A 20247-nucleotide genomic window follows, 5' to 3' on the forward strand; every position below is an offset into this window, starting at 1 on the left:
AGACCAAACTGTTTTATCATTTTTTTACATCAACCATATTTATTTTTACTATACATATGAACCAATGCAAATTATGATTAACACCTATACAATCCTTCATAATTATGATTTGCAGACCTACTGAAATTGACAAGACAAAAATATATGATCATGTTTTCGATGACTTATACACCTGAATAAATAATTCAAATGTATATTTAACACTGTAATGGGAGAAGAAATATTTATCTAGAAAGGTGAAATAAATCTAATTTTTAATTTGCAAAGTGTACTTTCAGGTTGAAACAATTGAAACTTTTTGCATTAATATATATGCAGATATATTCTATCACTACAACTCTAGAAATCCATGTATAGCAATAGACTCAAATTTATTTTTATACCACAATTATTACATTTCACATGATTTGGGGGAGGAATAGAATTATTCTTTGTTAGTTTGATTTTTTTATACTGACTGATGTTTTGCTATGCTCATAGACTGTAGTACTGAGAAACATGTGAATTAAAATTCTAATATGTGTGTATGGTTGTCTCAGTGGGAAGGAAAGAAGCATGGGCAAACTCAGTAGAGAAAGGCTGGAAAACATTTAAAAATAAATTCTAGATTAAAAAATGGCTGAAAAAAATGGAGAAAACAACTGTTGTAGTGTTTCGTCTGGGGTCAAGTTCAAACTCTTTCTCTGCCACATGCTGCCCAGCTACAGAGTTGCAAAGAATCTCGCCTTTTTGCTCAAAGGTAACTTTTTGTCTGAACTTTTGTCACGTCTCTTAGCAAAGTTATCTGGTGTCTATTTGCTTACTTTCATTATGTAGGAAATAATGTGCAACAAAAAGATGGCCACACACTACAAGGTCATAATGGTGCAAATCATTGGGATCGCTGAGAAATTGTTGAAGGCTGCAGGCGTGCTGTGTAACTAAAACCACAAATGAAATCATTCAACAATGGATAACTAGTTATGGCTTATATATTAACTAGGGATGTACAAAACTCCAAAGATAGTCTTTGTCCAACTATGTTTTCACAGTATGCTTGCTTATATAATACAGTACATAATTGATTATAAATCTTTTACAGGCTGAAAAACAAGAAAAGAAATTCCCATCTCAGTCTTATTTGCAATAGTGTTTCAAAGATTGTTATACCTGCCCTTCTCTAGCTCATTTTATGTGTAGAAAATGAATGCCAATGCATTTAAGGGATAAAGAGTAAGGGATTACATTTCAAGGATTCGGTTCATGAGTGAACTAGTACACTTTGGAAGAAATTCCACTCTTACACCTAGATTCATGCAGTCCTGATTGGGGCATCTGCTTACAGTATAACCATCTATGAAGACACACACACTCACACACACACACACACACACCATAGCAGGCTACTGATTAATTTGGAAGTGCACTTAGCTGGCATGTTAAATGACTGCTAAGACAGGCCAAATGTTCTCAGCATAATAATTTACATGGTAAAATGATCAGCAAATTCCAACAATAGAACTTGTATATTTTATTGTCCTATGGTTTAAAAAAGACCAATATCATTGCTATAGTACTTTGTTCTTCTCAGTAAGGAGAATTATAAAAGGAATTGTTAAGTAACTCTCCAAAAATTATTAAAAGCAACCTATAACAACAACCAGTGGTTACCTGGGGATTTAGCTGGCTGTCAGGAAAATGCTAGGCAACTGTCAAGTACTTGAGCCTCATATGACAACTGAAACATCATTTGGCAGGCTTTTCAGAGCAAGGGTTTACCCTATTACTGTATTTTTCCACCTCACTTAGAAGTGCAATGCCTTGAGCATAGATTAGCTATTGCCCTTGACACCGCCAGTTTTTGAAGTCCCATGAAATACTGCAATTATATTTTATAAGACTATAAAAGAAAATGCACCCACATGAAAGACAGCTTTTGGGATAATAACTATCATCTCAGAAAAAATAAAAGCAATTGATTTGAATGTAATTCCAATGGGAAACTGTAATAAAAGGAATTTGATACAGCAATATTCAGGGAGACAAAATTTAAAGATTCTAAATGGATAAATTACCAGATGCTTATCATATTTTCCTATGCTGCTCACAGGGTTCTTATAGACTCGTTCAATATTAGCTGAGATTCCTATGCACTACAATCTTTCAATTTCCCTACAGCTTGCTCCCATTGCTAATCATCACTTGCAACCTAGCTGTAGTATTTTGCACCATATTTATATCTATTTACTAGACATGCCTCAAAGGTAGCACTAAACAGAGTCCATTATGATAATCTAAATGAGATAGTTATTGAGAGAATATATCATTTTTTCCAAATCTTCTATCTTCGGGAATGTTGATAACCAGAATATTATTGAAAGAGTAAAGGCATTCCTGATAACTGAACCTAGAATAAGTCATTGAAAAATCTCCAAATTGAAAATCTGAAGTTTTAGAAGAACATCAGCTGTATTCAGACCAGCCTGAATCCCAGTTCCAGATTAGACTCCTTGGTGACCATAAAAACTTTGCCTAAATTGAGACCCCTATATTCTTTGTTAGTTGGTTTCAGTACTCAATTCTTCCAATATTAGGAAGGTATAATACCTGATCAATATTTCAGGACTTTATCAGCATTGTTGGTTTAAAAACAAAGACTAACAAGTGATTAACCTCAGCCCAGTGATTAAATACAACCCATAATCACTGGCTTCAGGGGTGGGATTCTACAGGTTCTCACCTATTCTCTAGAACCAATTGTTAACTTTCTAAGCAGTTCGGAGAACCGGTTGTTGGAAGAAATCTCCTTTTGTTTTTCTCTACCCTTCTTACATTCTTGGCAGTATGCCTAGACTTACTGTCTCCGAAGGAGGGGTTTTTTTTTGCTGGTACTTTCTTAAAAGGGAAGGGTTGTTCTAAGCTTTTTACACTGCTGTTGGGAGGAAATACTCCCCTGTTGGAGTTAGCACTTTGCAGAAATAATTGAATAATGAAGCAGAGCTGCCAGAAAGCAGCTTTTAATGACAAGGAACCAAGATGAGTGACATTCAGCAAGGCTTCTTGGCTAGCTAGAAAGACTGACATTCAAATGCATTTACATATCCTTTTTGAGTTTTGATCTAAAACTGGTGACCATTCAAAGTTACAGTGGCACTGAAAAAAGTGACTTATGACCATTTTTCACACCTACGATCACTGCAGCATCCCCACTGTCATGAGAGGCCAGGCGAGGAGAAGCACCCCTTTGATGTGAGTGATGTTGAGTTGGCCACGCCCACTCAGTCACATGACCAACAAGCCACTCCCACCAACTAAGCCATGCCCACAGAACCGGTTGTTAAAAAAATTGAATCCCACCCCTGACTAGCTTAATAGCTATCTTAAAAAGCAAAGAATCGAAAGTAGAAGCCTGAGAATATCCAAAGCCAGAAGTGGTACATTAATCCTTCTGTATTCTTTCTGGGAATATTCAGAAAAAGAAAAGAAAAGCTAGCGTCTAAAATTCAGCACAGTGCAGTATAGTTATAGTATAAGTAGTTAACCTATGGTTCTCTAGCTGTGAGTGAGCTGTAGCTCCCAACTTCCTTTGTTATTGGCTAGTTTCAGGAAGATGAAGTTAACTAACACCTGGAAAGCTTTACATTGTCTATTGGTGTCTGTGAGGCTTCAGTGGAAATGGTTAAGAAATTGAGACCTTGTTATTTATATGCTAGCTGTGTTTTGTAATAATATTATAAAACATAAGATGGAAAAAAATCCAGACTCTACTAAAAAGGCAAAAAAGACCAAAAGTGGCTTTATTGTACATAATTAGATACTCACTCTTAGCCTTTTCACAATATTCTTTTTTGTACTTTTTGCATATTTTTAAATATTTTAATGTCTGTTTATATATCACCCAGAGTCCCATTACATGACAAAGCCAGTCATAAAACGATAGATAATAGATACTATAGATCAGCGGTTTCAAACTCGTGGCTTCAAGCTGTCATCACATGACGTATCGTGACTTTTTCCCCTTCGCTAAAATGGGGTGGGCTGTGGCCAGCACGTTTGACACCCCTACGATAGATAGATAGATAGATAGATAGATAGATAGATAGATAGATAGATAGATAGATAGATTGATTCAAAACTAATTCTTTAACATCCCCCAAATTCTCAAATAAATGATACTAATAAAAAAAATCATAGAAATAATGGCATCCCAAATTAGAAGATTAGAAATTAAAAATTATATGGTTTTTATGGAAAAACGTTTGTAGATTACTGGTTCTTCTTGAATCAGTATGCGTACTGGAATGCAGTTATCCTTCAGCATTTTTACACTGTTTAAAAGCAGAAAAAAAGCAGCCTACAATATAGGAAAAGCATAGCTTAACATATGTGTATTAATATACAAATTATGTACTAATGCGTAGGCTAAATAAAAAAGGGTAGCAGCAAATTGTAGAAAAGAGTATAAAACATAGGGCTAAGAAAAACTGACATTAATTAACTCCTACAAAAACATAATATTTTTGTATAACAGGGAACAGATTGTATAGTAGACTTAGCATCCTGAGTTTAGTTAGTAATTCTAAATAAATTATACTCTAAATGCCACTATGTTCTTCTAATAAAAGAAGAGGCGGTAGCCTCAGGCTAAAAAGAATGAAGTTTATTTTTCCCCCAGTCTGTATTATCTGCAGGCTCTGACACTAATAAGAACTCTAGGATTCAGCCCTCTGGCCCAAAGCCCTGGCAGAATAGACATCAATGTGGTAAAATTGATAAACTTGGCAAAGAAAATAAAGGCAAAGTGGCCCATTTCAACAGTAATTTACTATTTTTTATAACTTTTTATTCCATTTGCTTGTTCGATAATTAATGAATGCTAGTTCTTGTATGTACATCCAGGTCTCATAACATGGTTCAGCTATCTTATTTCCCACATATTTACTTTCTTGCCATTATTTTAAAAACTCCGCTTCATTCTAAGCTATTGGGGTTTATGTTAGCATCAAGAACTCCAAATTCAGTTAGTCCTGGTACCAAAAAAGCCACTTTGTAGAAGCTTAATTCTAAGGATGAAATAAGTTTGGATTCCAAGTAAAGGTAGAATAGCTTCTTCACTGAAGAACTATGATAGTTTAACTATCTGTCCCAGGTGAAATTGCTCCATTTGGTGAAATAGGTATCTCCAGATATCCCAAAACTTAGGTAGATGATAGGAAGATAGAGATTCACCCAGGAAGAGAGTTGGCACGCTTGTATTATGTATTTGTAACAGACTCTCTGAAAGCTGTTTGGAGAAAAAATGATAGTAATGCCATTAGTAATAAATGCCTTGGATGCAATTTCAAAACATCTGAAGCACCACTTGAACACTATTAGCATTGACAAAATCACGTCAATAAATTGCAAAAGGCAGTTTTACTTGGGACAGCTTAATTCTATGACCATACCTTTAACATTATTAAATAACAGCATCTGCCTATCCCAGGTCCTTGGAAAGGACTCAAGAGGTAGATAAAAATGTCAAATCCAGTCTAAGCTTCTGGCTTTCCGTGCAACCAAGAATAATAACAGTAGATATGTCGTCCAACTCTCAGAAACTCTGGGTGATTAAAGATTGTTAAAATTGTTAAAATGTTAAAAAACATTTACAAACAAATAATAACACAAGAAAGACCAAAAAAAAAAAAAAAAGCAGAGAAAACAAACTCAGATCAGGAAAAGGAAGCAAAGGGGCATCAATTGTGCTCATCAAAGACCTGGGCAAAGAGCCATGTCTTATACGAAGAACCATTCTTTGAACCAGAGTAGAATTCAATTATGAATTGTTATAGAAAAAAAATGTTTCACAATGGTAAAAGTCACCCATCTCTCCAAGAGCGATGAAGCACAGCAACCTTCAGTGTAGATTTATCAACAGTGCACAACAGTATGTGGGTTTCCATCTGGGATAAAAGTATAATTCCGTTGATGTTATTGTTTGAAACTAATGGAACCCAGATTCATCTGGTAAAACTGATGCCTTTCAAGATGACAGATAAGTCATGCTGGAAAACATTCTATTTGCATGAAATGAAAAGACTTCCCAAGCTTTGTTAAAATGTTGCTTAGTTTCCATAAGGTAGCTAATTTGTTCTTTTCAATTGGCATTCAATTAATAAAACAAAAAATTAAGAAAGTAAAAACACACCTCTCATTATAACAGAGAAAAACATGTTTTAATTTCTTTAGCACATGGCATATCATGCATGGACTAGCAATATATATCTATATTTCATCTAGATTAGTAATAAAACACAATAAAATATAAATGTTAAAAAGATCTACATTCAAATATCAATGTCTAGGCCAGAGGTGTCAATCTCAAGGCCAACGGGCTGGATGCAGCCCAGGGGGTGCTTAGATCTGTCCTGTGGGGCCACCCTGGAAACAGCAAAGGACCAGTCTGCAGTGTCTCTGCCAGTGAAAACAGAGCTCGGGAGGGCTGCCCATGGCCCCCCCGAGCTCTGTTTTTGTTGGCAAAGTGTTGCAAAAGGCCATCGCAGCCAGAAACGGAGCTCGGGAGCCCATTTTCACTGACAGAGTGCTCTGGCCCCCGCAGGTGCCCCCGCCAAGAGTAACGTTGAGCTGGTCACACCTATTCTGGCCATGCCCACCTCAGCCCCCGGAGGTCAAACACAACCCTGATGAAGCCCTCAGTGAAATTGAGTTTGACACCCCTGATCTAAGCTATCTAACCACTGAAGCACAGCATCAGATTTAAAAAATATATCAGGACTGGTATACGCTCTCAGCTTATAGCTAGTCACAATGTGATCTACAGTTTGACATAGGACCTTGCAGTAAGATGAGAATTTATACAGAGTCTTAGCAAATGCTGTGTGAGGTGTGAATCCTATTCAGGATTGTCCATTGCTGACATGGTAATTCCAAGCCTGGCATCTTTTCTGTGAGGTCTTTTATATGTCTTTCTATGTCTGGGCCTTCAGCGATCCATTTGGCTTTCCATTATTACAATATTAGTTGTATATTAGTTTCCCACCGCTTGCGAAACAGGCCTCCCAAATTTTTAAATTACTAAATCTATTTGAAAATAATTAACTTGTCATTTATATACAATGTTAATGACCAAAAAATTAACAAGAACAATAAAAAGGCAAGATTAAGGTTTTAAAATCCTCTGTTAGCAAAATGTTATTGTAATCAACTCATTTGAGATAAGTATCTCAAGAGTTAATAGTCTTTCATCCTGGATCAAGTATCTATGTTTGTTTTTTAATACCATCTCTTATCAATTGTTGTCTGATTAAATATAATAAATTCAATCTCCAAAGTTGATCTATCTTCTTCAAAAAGTCCAGATGAAATTGTTTTCCAGTGAAGTGTGATAAATTCATTCCCTAATGTTCTTCAATGCTCCTAGGAAAACCAATTTATCACTTCTCCATTCAGTCAGGTTTCTGCTGTTGTAAAAGAATGCAGGCTTCAACCTCAGGGAGGCGTATGCAATCAACTCAGTTCTAAGTGTGTACAGTCCATAGTTCTTTCCAAAGCTTCTGCTGCTTTCAAATCACATTCCTTTTGTGAATCTAATTTATCCAGAGCTATATGTATCAGGCATATTAAATATATATGGAATAATGTAAGTAGCTTTGTCACCTAAATATTAGATTATCCTGTTTGCATTCATAAAAAGCATTACAGTATTACCATTGGAACAATATTACTAAAACAATTCTATTTTTATACAAATCACCATTTTATCTTTCTCTATTTAGCATCCCTTCCATTCAGTCTCATACGCAATAGCCAAAAAGTGAAGTATTTAAATCCAGTGTTAAAAAGAATTTGGCAGTCATTCTTAAACAGCATATTACTGACATTCCTTTGAAAAAAAAATCCTGTCAACAAGTTCTGAATTGGACAGATCTCAGAATATGACTGTTTTTTTCATTAATTAAACAACAAATCCAACCAAATGTACTATACAGGAATCAGTGACTTAGCACCATCCATTTAGTGACCATTCGAAGTTACAATAGCACTGACAAAACTGACCTACAACTGTTTTTCACATGACCATTGCAGCATCCCCATGGTCACATGATCAAAATTCAGATGCCTGGCAACTGGCAGTGTCCCTAAGATGGGGAAACCAGATTCACTTAACAACTGTATTACTAACTTAACTCCAGTAATTCACGTAACTATCTTCCTTAGCAACAGAAATGTTGTGCTCAGTTGAGGTCATAAATCTAGGACTACTTGTAGGTTGCCTTGTGTCACATTTGCCACAAAAACAAGATCAGTAAATAGTTCTGGAGAAAGATAAGAAGAGATAAATATAACCCAATTATTCTTTTTCTTCATTTCTATACAGTCCAGTATGTCAATCAGTATAATAAAGTAGCTGCTTTTTTTTTTGAAAAAAAACTAGAAGAGAAGAACACAAAAGTCAGCATTTCAGGTACATTATTTATTTGTCTGCTTCTTTGTAAATTTATACACTTGCACATCTTATGAGCAGTGATTTTGAGTGGTGAACAGCAAAAAAATATAAAACAAATGAGGGGTCCTTGGTGCTCTCTGAGCTTGGGTGTTTTCTTGCAGATGTTTCATTACACAAACTAGGTAACATCATCAGTGCTAATAAGCAGTGGGGTTTGCTCTCAGTTTGTATTTTAGTGGCTGTCAGTGTTGGTGGGAATGGTCCTGGGGATGGGGGTTGGTTGTACTGTTTACTTTTAGCTTGTTTGGTAGTTTATTGGTTGGTCTGATGTTAATCTCGGTGTTAATCTATGCTCATCTGGAGTTGATTATTTGTGGGGAAGTGTTTTGGTCTTTTTGTTTACTTTTTGGCTTGATTGTCTCTTTTGCACAGTGTGTAGATATTGTTTATGTATCTATTGATGACCAGTTTGTCAGAGTTTATAGGCTGGAGTTTTAGTGTTTCTGATCACTGGATTTTGTGGGCATGTGGGGTTGGCATAGTTGATTGAGAAGCTTGATCTCTACTGAAAATCTCCTCAATGCTGGCTTCAGTAGTGCACCAGGCAAGGTAAAGTACATTATCTTCTTCTGTGAAGGAACCTTTTGTCGTGGTTTGCCGGGTAAGGAGTGAGTGGGTGGGGAGGATTTTCACGGGCCATGTGAGCTGAGCAGCCTTGTGTTTCTGCACAGCCTGGATTAATTGCTTTGGGGAGGTGCTTTGGGGGTGAGATTTCTCTGTGGCCCACCAAAATTTTCTCATGGCCCACCACTGGGCCGCGGCCCACCGGTTTGCGACCGCTGATCTAGACTATATTCCACTATATTATTTGTACTATATTATTTGTACTATATTATTTGTACCGTATATTATACCATTTCTACTACAAGTATTCTATTACTTTTGAGTCTGTACTATTCTATTATTAGTAAACCACAGAATTTCAACTCTTAAAGACCCTGGTCTGTCTCTGAATCCTGTCCCTCTCTGGGATTTCTTCTATTGTTTTTCTTATTTATTAATGTGCAGCAGATAAAGCACTGGCACCTTCCCAGCAGTTGTGCTTGGTTTGGCTTTGCTGGGCCTCCTCTGAACCCTTCAGACCCTGTGTAGGAAACTCATTTTATTTGGCTGCTTTCTGTTTGCTGCTGTTGCCATTGCCCTTTCAAACCCCAGATTATCTCCTCCCCCACCTGTTTCAAGATTGCAGCTTTTATAACAATTCTGCCATGTTGCTGCTGGGGAGTAGGTTTAAATAGGGGAAAGTTAGCACAACTGCCTGGATGATGATGATGATGATGATGATGATGATGATGATGATGCAGCCTGTTCTTCCCCATCTTTAAGTACAGGGTTTTAGGCAGAGTGCAAGTTGGCACAGTGAGTTGGCAAAGCTAAACAGTTCCTGGAAAAAAAAATCACTGACAGACTATATTGTATCAAGCTTGCTTGTTATGGACCCAGTCGGTTAAAGAATTTTGACTAGCAAGATCCAGGAAGAAAGCAGTAGTGGTATTCAGCAGTTTCTGACCAGTTCTGGAGAACCGGTAGCAGAAATTTTGAGTAGTTTGGAGAACCAGCAAATATCACCTCTGACTGGCCCCACCCCCATCTATTCTCTGCCTCCTGAGTGCCAACTGATTGGCTGGGTCTTCTTTTGTTGCCCTGCACAGGAGAACGGAGCTGTAAAGCAGGTTAGTAGGGTGGGGAGGGAATGGGATTTTGCAGTAACTTTTCCCTGGAGTGGGGAGGGAATGGAGATTTTACAGTATCTTTCTCCTGCCATGCCACACCCACAGAACAGGTAGTAAAAAAATTTGAATTCCACCACTGGAAGAAAGCCTTCTTTGCCATCACTCCCACACTTTGGAATATCCTCCCCCTAAAGATGAGGTGGGATCTCACTCTCCTGGCATTTCAAAAGAGTTTGAAGATCTAACTGTGTGGGCTCTCAGAGAAGCACACAATCTTGGGCTTGGTTAGTGCCTTGACAGTGCCATGTCCTTGATTTATTTTATCCTTGTTTTAACTGTCCCTTTTTATTAAGAGAGAGCGTTTTTATCTGGTTTTTATATTTTTAATTGTACACAAGAATTACTCTGAGAATGAGAAGGCCAGTCTCTAAATGTGATAAACAAATGAACCCAAAACAATGATAATTTTCCATCTAAGAATGGAAATCTGGGAGTTCCATTTTCAACTCCCAGAATTCCTCAGCCAGCTGTCTGGATGAGGAGTTCTGGGAGTTGAAGTCCACAAGTCTTAAAGTTGCAAAATGCATTGAGGTGCTGAAAAGCATTGGAGAGTTAGTCATGAGTAAGGTCATAATATTATAGACCAAAGGTCTTCAAACTTGGCAAGTTCAAGACTTGTGGACTTCAACTCCCAGAATTCCTGAGCCAACAAGACTAGAGGAGGAATTCTGGGAGTTGAAATCCATAAGTCTTAAAGCTGTCAAATTTGAAGACTCCTGTTATAGACTGTAACATCTCCTTTCCACATCAGCATTTAAAACCAGATATTTTAGGTGAAGATATAGTACTAAATATTATCTATAAAAAATAGAAAAATAACTAAAAAGCCAATGAGTGTTTTGCAGCCACCTGCTTCAATCTGCTGATTCACAAATATGCTTTGACTGAAGCATTGTAAATTCAAAGCATTCCTTGTGAACTTTTGCTCAGTTCTAGTACACACAGAGAGAGGGGGGAGAGAGAGAGAGACAGAGAAATACTTTAGAGCAGGGGTCTCCAAACATGGCAACTTTAGAACTTGTGGACTTCAGCTTCCAGAATTCCTCAGCTAGCCATTTTTTGATACAAAGGGAGATACTGAGTACCAAGCCTGAATTATCACATATGTACCACACAAGGATTTTGTTTTTGTATGGAGTAAGTTCTTAGTATATTTGGTGGGTAGCTCTTTGGTTGTTAGACACTGTTAAACACAGATGAGATAAAAGACAAATATGATGATGGCATCTCTTGATGATTTTTGTTCTAGAAAATGCCATGTAAATATTTATATGATTAAAGAGTTCTTAGGACCGTTCCTCACTGCTAAATTTTTACACTATTCTGGGGTCCCCAAACTTATCAACTTTAAGACTTATGGACTTCAACTCCCAGAATTCCTCAGCCAGCTGTCTGGATGAGGAATTCTGGGAGTTGAAGTCCACAAGTCTTAAAGTTGCCAAGTTTGGCGACCTCTGCACTATCCACTTATTCTTACATCAGCAGAAAAGTGAGCTTTTCTACTTTATTCTGCATTCACCTAAAGCTCCAAAAGCCATAGATTTTACCCACCCTAAGGCTGAACTTGGATAATGTCAGGATAAAAAGGAAAAGCTTAAAATTTATACAGCTTAGGACAGCTGAATCCTGACTTATTCACAGGCTGGAGAAAGGATGAAGGCGGTGTCATGAGGCAAGAACAGAAAAAAAAGATGTTGTTAGGATACATTTGTTCTCAAAATCAGATTTTGAGTCAGATATGGCAATAAATCTCTACTCTTCAGAAATTCATTTCTATATTCAGTAACAAGATAACAGCAAAAAAAAAGCTGTCTTTTTTGACGGTTTTTTTAACGGTTAAGCAACCATTAATTGCTTTAGTGCACATAAGAAAAAACATAAGACAACATAGAACAGGGGTCCCCAAACTTGGCAACTTTAAGGCTTGTGGACTTCAACTGGCTGGAGAATTCTGGGAGTTGAAGTCCACAAGTCTTAAAGTTTGGAGACCTCTGACATAGAAGGTCTTATACTCCAACCATCTCCTTGAGCAGAAAACCTTATACAATTTTCTTGCCCATGTTTCAGACCTTTTCTCTCCATTGAACTGCATTTTGTTGGATAGTTCAAGTTCTTCTGAATGTTGAGTCTATCTTGCAAAGCTCCTCTGTGCAATTAGCTATCCCCTTCAGCTTGGTGTCTGCAAATTCTACTCCCTCATCTAGATCATTTATGATGATGTTACAGAGTACAGGGACTTGAGGTACCCATTGCACGCTTCCCTCAATGTAGATGTAGATGTAGATGTTCTCCTCTGAGAAGCATACACTGAGTATAGTTGGTTAGCCAATTGCAAATCCATCCATCTATCTATCTTACCAAGAAGTAGGCTGTGATCTACCTTATCAAATGCCTTATTGAGTTCTAAAGAAACTATGTCTACATCATTTCCCTAACCCACTAATTTAGTCACTTTGTCAAAGAAGGCAATAACGTTTATCTGGCATGATCTGTTTTTAACAAACCCATGATGGCTTTTACTATTCTGGCAATGCTCATTTCTAAGTGCTCACAAATCTGCTGCTTGATTATCTTTTCCAGAATTTTCCCAGGTATTGATATCAGGTTGATTGGTTTGTAATATCCTGGATCCACCTTTTTCCCCTTTTGAAAATTGGAATGACATTGGCTCTTTCCCAGTCCTCTGGTGGCTCTCCTATTCTCCAGGAGCTCTGAAAGAATTTGTTCAGTGGTTCTGAAATCATGTCTGCCAGCTCCTTCAGAATCCTAAGAGGTAATCCATCTGGTCCTGGCAATTAGAACTCATCTAATATGGATAAGTATTTTCTTATGCTTAATTTAAAATATCAAGCCCCAGGCATATGGACCCAGAGTTTAAATTTTGTTCTCCTGCCCTTTCAAGTGAATGGATGTTTGGATACCCCAGGTCTCAGATTTTTTGGGGGGGCGGGGGGGTATTCAATGTTTGTACAATGCTTCCATTTGACCTTAGCAATACTGTTGTTCCCCACTTTCCTAGATTCAAGCAATTTTAAATGTAGACCCCTAGTTTCCTTTATACATTAGAATTCAAACTTTCCTATGCATTGATTCCCAAGCTCCCCAAATTGAAGATGGGTGGATTTCAGCTCCCAGAATCATTTAGCCAACATATTAGGAATTCAAGTAATAGCTGTAATGTCAGGATACAGTAACTGCTTAGTAGTCAAATCATATACAAATTAAGTATAGTTGTATAGTACAAGCAAACAAAACTTGCTTAGAAGAAAAATGGTAATGCCCACAAGAAATTTCATAACAATGAAGACTCAGAAACAGATGAAAGAAAATTCTGGACAACAATAGACTAAAAATTTGAGGCCTAACTTTAACATGGTCCCATACAAGAAACATATATCACAGTTGCCATAGTTAATTTTATAGACTAATTTAAGACTAATTTAATTTCATTAACTGAATTATCCAGTTTTATGCTATGGCAGTTTAAAAATAAAGCAGTTATTTTAGAATTTGTGGTTGCTGTTAAGAATTGAATTAAAAAGCTGCTCAAGTAGGTCCGTAACATCAGTTCATAGCAATTCTGACCAATGTATTAAAAAAAAGGCTATGCTGTTGCTCCAGTTATGTACATTTAGGCACTGATTCTCTAAATGAAAGTCTAGAAAAAGTAGAAGAAATAGAGATCCAGGTGCAGAGCAAGACATGAAGACACCTAGCTTTGGAATTTGCCTAGGTTTCTATTTTTAATTAATTTTAAAAGCAATTTTATTTTATCCCCAATTCTAGCACACTAAAATTCCTTTCCTTTTTTGTATATTTTATGTCTTTCTTTGGTTTGCTAACTGCCATTGAAATGTAGATTTGTTTTTGTTTCTCCACATTAAAACATCTTCACTGTTCAGTTTTACAATGTCCGCAACAGGGATCTTCAAGCTTGACAGCTTTATGACCTGTGGACCTCAACTCCCAGAATTCCTCCTCCAGTCATGGTAGCTCAGGAATTCTGGGAATTGAAGTCCACAAGTCTTAAACTTGCTAAATTTGAAGACCCTTGGTCTACAAAGAGGGCATTTGATGTTTATCATGCCAAGTTAAATGTCTGACTTGAAAGGAACCTAGTTTTCTAGGTAGCAAATAATCTAAATACAATGAATGACAAAAAAAATCATCTAATTCATAAAAATCTAATAACCATGTCATATGTTTATATGTAAATATACTCTGGGAAATAAATTTGCCTTTATACTTTGAATAAAATGCACCATGAGTCATTAACTTCTTTAATTGGAGGGTAAAGAATAGGATGAAGAATATTTAATTTAAAAAAATTCAAGGGTGACTTCTGATCAAGATGATATTGAATTAGGACTGGCATTATAATCCTTTGGCACTCCCTATAGTACGTTTACCTTTATAATTGACAAATTATCTCTTATTGGCACTAGAAACAGGTGAAACTGCTTTTGTTTTGGAAGAGGGTTTGTTGATTGCTTCCATCCCCAACAGGCAATACTTAAAGCAGGTCAATTTAATTTAATTCATTAAATTTGTTATGGCCACTCACTTCATTAGACTTTAGAGGCAGAGAAGGGTAACATTATGTCCGTTTATTATGATTATGTAAGGGTACTATAATGTTATTAAGTCTTATTATTAAATCTCCGTTGTGGAAAATGAAATATCTCTGCCAGAAAATTATTAGTTGGGTATCAGGTTGATTCATCATCTTCTAAGCTTTCCCTTTTATATAGCCTCAGCCATTTATTGTGAACTTTCTTAGCTTTGCCATGAGAAATGAACCACTGCAAAAATATGTACTAGTAGAGTAAATTGAATGGGAGGAAATAAATCTCACATAACATTCTTTCCAGATAACACCAACAACTTGCTAGGATATAGAAAGTCATTCTCCACCACAAGAAATTTGACTAATGAGAGAAATCTTTACAGGTGTAGCATTTTTCCCCACCCAAAAAAATTGTCTGATGACATCTAAAGATCCTTTTTGGCAATGATGAAAATTGAAAATTTTCATACTTATTTAAATGCTCACTAAAGTCTTTTGGGAGGATTAAAAAAAACTCTTATGTTTCTCTGCTGTGTTTGATCCTCACCTCAGGTTGTCGAACATTTTATCTCTAATAATGATGTTTGCTTGCTCTAAATATTTGTCCTTGGAATTATAAGAAAATATTGTATATTGTCCTGCAATAGCCTCCCTCTTTGCTTTTAATTTTTTTTTTTCTGATAGGTCAAGCAGAGCATAGACATAGGACTTACCTATATTGTCCCATTACCAGAATGGGATGGCAACCATGGTTCACAAGCAGATTGGGGTCTTTACTCACGTCTGTTCCATTGTAACATAATCTCCCTTGTGCATTTTCCTGCTGTAGTATGAAAGCAGACTTTCCCTCAAGGATTTTTGTATGTTTAGGCTGAAGCCCTTTACTTTTCTAAAGGCTAATCCTAGCATTTTATTATCAAATTCATGGAGGAAGGAAAATGCCTTCAAATGACCCAGTGCTTATCATTGGTCTAAACACCCTTATGACCTTTTCTTCATGCTGATTGTTGCCATAGCTCAGTCATTGTAACTCTGGTCTTGTAAGTTAAACATTGTTGGTTTGAAACCTAGCAGAAACAGAATGTTTGCTTTCTGAGTTTCCTATGTGCAACCATGCTTTGTTTGTTTTGTTACAGTAAATTCAATTCCACTATTTTGCCACTTTTTTCAGATACCTGGGATAGAAAGCTTTGACCCTCGGTTCCCAGATACCAGACTGAGAGCTGGCATTGAAGCCCTTCAATATTAGATGAATGAAAAAATGGAATAATATATTTGGTGTCTTGAAATTTGCCTGTACCATTAGAAATTTGGCAAATATTAACAGGATTAGAGTAAAATTGCAAAATATAATATTTTTATTACACTTTAATAGATAAGGCATGAACTTCCACCCCTATTCTCATTTTACTAATACATGAGTTTGATATCCTGCGAGACTAAAATCCATCTCTTCTGGCCTTAAAATGAAACTAATGCAATATAAGCATTTTGTTTACTATATAGCAAATATCTCAGAAAGTGTTCAACTGATGCAGATTCCAAAGATAAGCCATTAATCTTCATGGTAAGGACTTATCTTATAACTGCAATTATTTTAGATGAAAATGGATTTATACTAATTCAGATATGTGAAGGATATATCCTTGGCTATACTGTAACCCCATTATTTGGAATCTACCAAGACATCAAATCAAATCTTTATTATGATCATAGACCAGCATAAATCAAGACATCAAGATCATACAAAAGACTAGAGGATCACTTTCATTCTTTCTTAAAACTAATTTTGTTGGTGTGTTATGTCTCTAGATAGATATTTTAAGATTTACAATAATTCAATAGATTATATTTGAATTACATATCAAGGTATTCAAATATATTATTCCATTATTCTTCTGTCCTGTCCAATTTGTTTTTATGATCCCAAACTGTTCTTTTTAAAAAAATTACCTATCTGTGATCTTTTCACTGGACACATGCATGAAAGTTTATATATCATAAGATTCTACAAATATATGTATGATGTTTATATATTCACGTATATGTGTGTGCATATATGAGCGTTTCTGTATTTGAGTATTTACCAACAGCTTTTCCACAGATCTCTACATTTCCTCTTCCTGCAGTATTTTTTTTCCAGTACGTTTTTGTTTCAATTTATGATGCCGAAAAACAAAACTATAACTCACCACATATCAACTGATTTTCTTTCAGACCGCGAAATGATGCTCCTTGTAAACTCCTTGGAAAAGCACACACAGTTTCCTCTGATATCCGCACTGAGGAATTTGTAGCCCAGTATAAGATCCATTTGAGATTACAATCACAAATGAGGGAATCAGTATAGAAATGTCTGAAAACAAATCCCAAACATTTCCTTTTTAAAATAAAACACCATATATCAAATTGATTATATCAACCAAGATATAGAAGTTGCAACTGCCTAGCTCTCAGATAAACTGCTATTGGGGATGGGGCTGAAACAGTGTCCATGCCTTCAATAGTTACAGCATAAATCATATGGATCGTCCATATTCAAATATGGATAAATGTATATGCTATGTATGTAGGGCTGTGCATGTGTCTATACATATACATGCACATATATACTGTGTATGGTGCGATGGCTCAGTCATTAAGACTCTGGATTTGTCAGTTGGAAAGCCAGCAGCCTAGCTTTGAGACCCAAGCACCACATGAAGAGCTGAGTTCTCATTCTCATCCCAAATCCTGCTAACCTAGCAGTTCAAAAGCATGCAAAGGAGAGTAGATAAATAGGTACCATGCTAGTGGAAAGGTAATAGCTTCTTCAGATGGCACTGACCCAATGCTCTTGAAACAGAGATCAGCATTGCCCCTTATAGTTAGCAACGACTAGCGGAATAAAATCCGCAGGGACTCCTTCACCTTCATATACTACACTGTATTTATTTAACAAACATGTGCTTTTCTCCTTAATGATCACCTATGAAATGGAAGAAGGGTCATCTTACATTTTCTGGTAAGAATTGCACAGATTTATTTTCTGTGTAATTTTCCTTGGGGTAAGGAAAATCATTTTACATTCACAATCATTTTCCTTTTGGTTAATGTGGTATTTTTCATTTGGGTAACTTTATGTTCCCTCAAGGTTACATTACACGCATTTCTCCCAGCAATATACATAGTTTTCACTTTGAATGCTTATGATATGTGCAGATGGGAAAAGGGCTGCTCACTTGATATATTTCCGGTTATCGTTAATTTCCCAAGACATACTATGCTTCTGCTTTCCTTTACAAACAGTGCTGCCATCAAGTTACACTGCTGTTTATTCAGATTTTGGTTTGTTGTCTTAGACAACAAGATGTTGATTTACTATCAGTGTGCATTTCTCAATTGATGATGAACACATTATTACCCTTTATGCTTGATCAATAGAATGCATTTAGATATTCAGAATAAAATGGATACTTGGAGTTATTAGTTTGATTATTTTAAACGACATTACTTTCACTTATCAATGACGAATAATGCCTTAGATACCATGTTTAATGAACCTGTGATTTCACAAATGGGGTATATGACACATGATGTGCATCAATATTTCATACCCAATTTACATCAGAAGTTTAGGTCACTAAATATACAGTTTCTACTGAAAAGATCCAGCAGGATCAGCATACTGCAGGAAAATCCTTGTAGCGGGTATTTGTAGAACTTCAACTGTCATAATCCCAATGATAGACTTTTCTCTATTGACTGAATAATATAGAAATTTCCAGCCAATATAGCTGACCAAAAGGTATGTTTGAAAGGTAGCTAGTGGCACAACCTGCTTATATCTCACTAATAATATATAATTATTGCCAGTCAAGTGTCAAGCCCTGGGGAAATCAGGAGATTCAGGAGTTCAAATGAGTATAAAGATTTATTGCAAGCCTAAGCTCTCTACAAGAATCTGACCAACCAGCAGACAAAGGAAATGACTGGGAGATAAGGAAGAAATTCAACGTGGGCTGGACTTAGATCTCTTGCAGGTGCAGGGACTCATGATTTATGACATATTTGACCCCTTCTTCAGTCTCAGCTTGGTCATCTCCTACATCAAAGTTTAAAAATTCATCCTGCAGTTTTGCTTCAGAATTCTTTTGAAAAAATGGAGTTTTGCTTTTAAGTTGGGGATTTGAAATTATCAGTTTGGAAGGAGAAAACTGGGCATAACCTTTAAAATTATCTGGACATGCAGTCTACCTTTGAGTTCTAATCATTCTTTAACAGCTCAACCCACCTGACAGGGCTGCTATGGGGAAAATAGGAGAAGGAAAGAGCACTAGGCATGTTCATTGCCTTGAGTTATTTATGAAGTAATTAAGGCAAGATGAAAAAATCTAATAAAAATACATTCCATTTCTAATCAAAAAGAAAAGTATTAATTTCCAGGTACATGCAATTATCAAAATACTATTTGGCCTGTATACTGTAATTAATTTTCCATCACTCTTTTTTATTGTTTAATAAAATCCTAACAAGGATAAAATATAAATATTTTAGCATAATATGTACATTTAATATAATCACAATTATAATGAACATCTAAGATATTTTATGTAAACACCATAATGAATTAATTTGTTTGTTTTCTGTTTCTACTCAACCTTTTACAAAATTTAAGGCAAATTAACCATGAAACTTTAATATTTTTAAAGGCAAGTTCAAATAATAAACAGTCATAAAATATGACTGTTCCTATTGTCAACTCCCTTAATATTTTTCAATATTTTAGAAGTATGAAATTATTTCAAGATTTAGGAGAGCATGCACTTTGAATATTATTTTCAGAATAACACTGGCAATACTAATATTTTTGCAAACTTTACATAAAAAAGACATACTTACAAAGCCCTCAAAGCGAGAAGCTCAGTGAAAAGTCCATTCGTGAGACTTGAAAAAATGTTCCCTGATAAATTCCTGAAGGGGAAAACAATTATTATTATTTTGTTAAAAAGTGAAGGATATTTCAGGTTTGATTATGTTATTTGGGATCATTAGTAGTGTATTTAAAATATGCATGTTTAACACTAAACAACACATGTGCAACTATTGTAATCTATTTTTGTCCCCCAATATGCAACTGCAGTATTGGATACATATTACCTATGTCTTAAGCAACCAAGGCTCTGAAGCAGGGATGGGATCTGACCGGTATAACTACCAGTTCTGTTGCTCTGCATCACACACGAGCCCCGTGAGCCACATGAGTGCAATTTACGACCTGCTGAACTGCCTGGACAACTGAGCAGTGCTGAATGCAAGTGCGCAGCGGTTGGAAAAGCTCTTTTTTCCTGCTTTTTCAAGTGCAGCTGTGTCACGCAAAGCAGCTGCGGTTGAAAACGCAGAAAATTAGATTAGATAGATTAGATTAGATTCAACTTTACTGTCATTGCACATGAACACAGGCAACGAAATGCAGTTAGCCT

General features: G+C 36.1%; 1 protein-coding gene across 2 annotated transcripts in view; it reads right to left on the reverse strand.

Annotated features, from left to right (window-relative positions):
- Positions 1-20247, reverse strand: part of ADGRA1 (adhesion G protein-coupled receptor A1) — a 392880-nt gene that overhangs the window by 257941 nt on the left and 114692 nt on the right. For both annotated transcript variants that reach the window (XM_026710526.2, XM_087932478.1), the window contains exons 5-6: positions 19667-19738; positions 16978-17141 (exon numbers count right to left, since the gene is read on the reverse strand). In XM_026710526.2, the coding sequence (XP_026566311.1) occupies positions 16978-17141; positions 19667-19738 (236 nt within the window). The remainder of the gene's footprint in view (positions 1-16977; positions 17142-19666; positions 19739-20247) is intronic.

Source organism: Pseudonaja textilis, chromosome 4 (genome assembly GCF_049901715.1).
Source record: "Pseudonaja textilis isolate UNSWEBS1 chromosome 4, rPseTex1.2, whole genome shotgun sequence".
NCBI classification, from domain to species: Eukaryota; Metazoa; Chordata; class Lepidosauria; order Squamata; family Elapidae; genus Pseudonaja; species Pseudonaja textilis.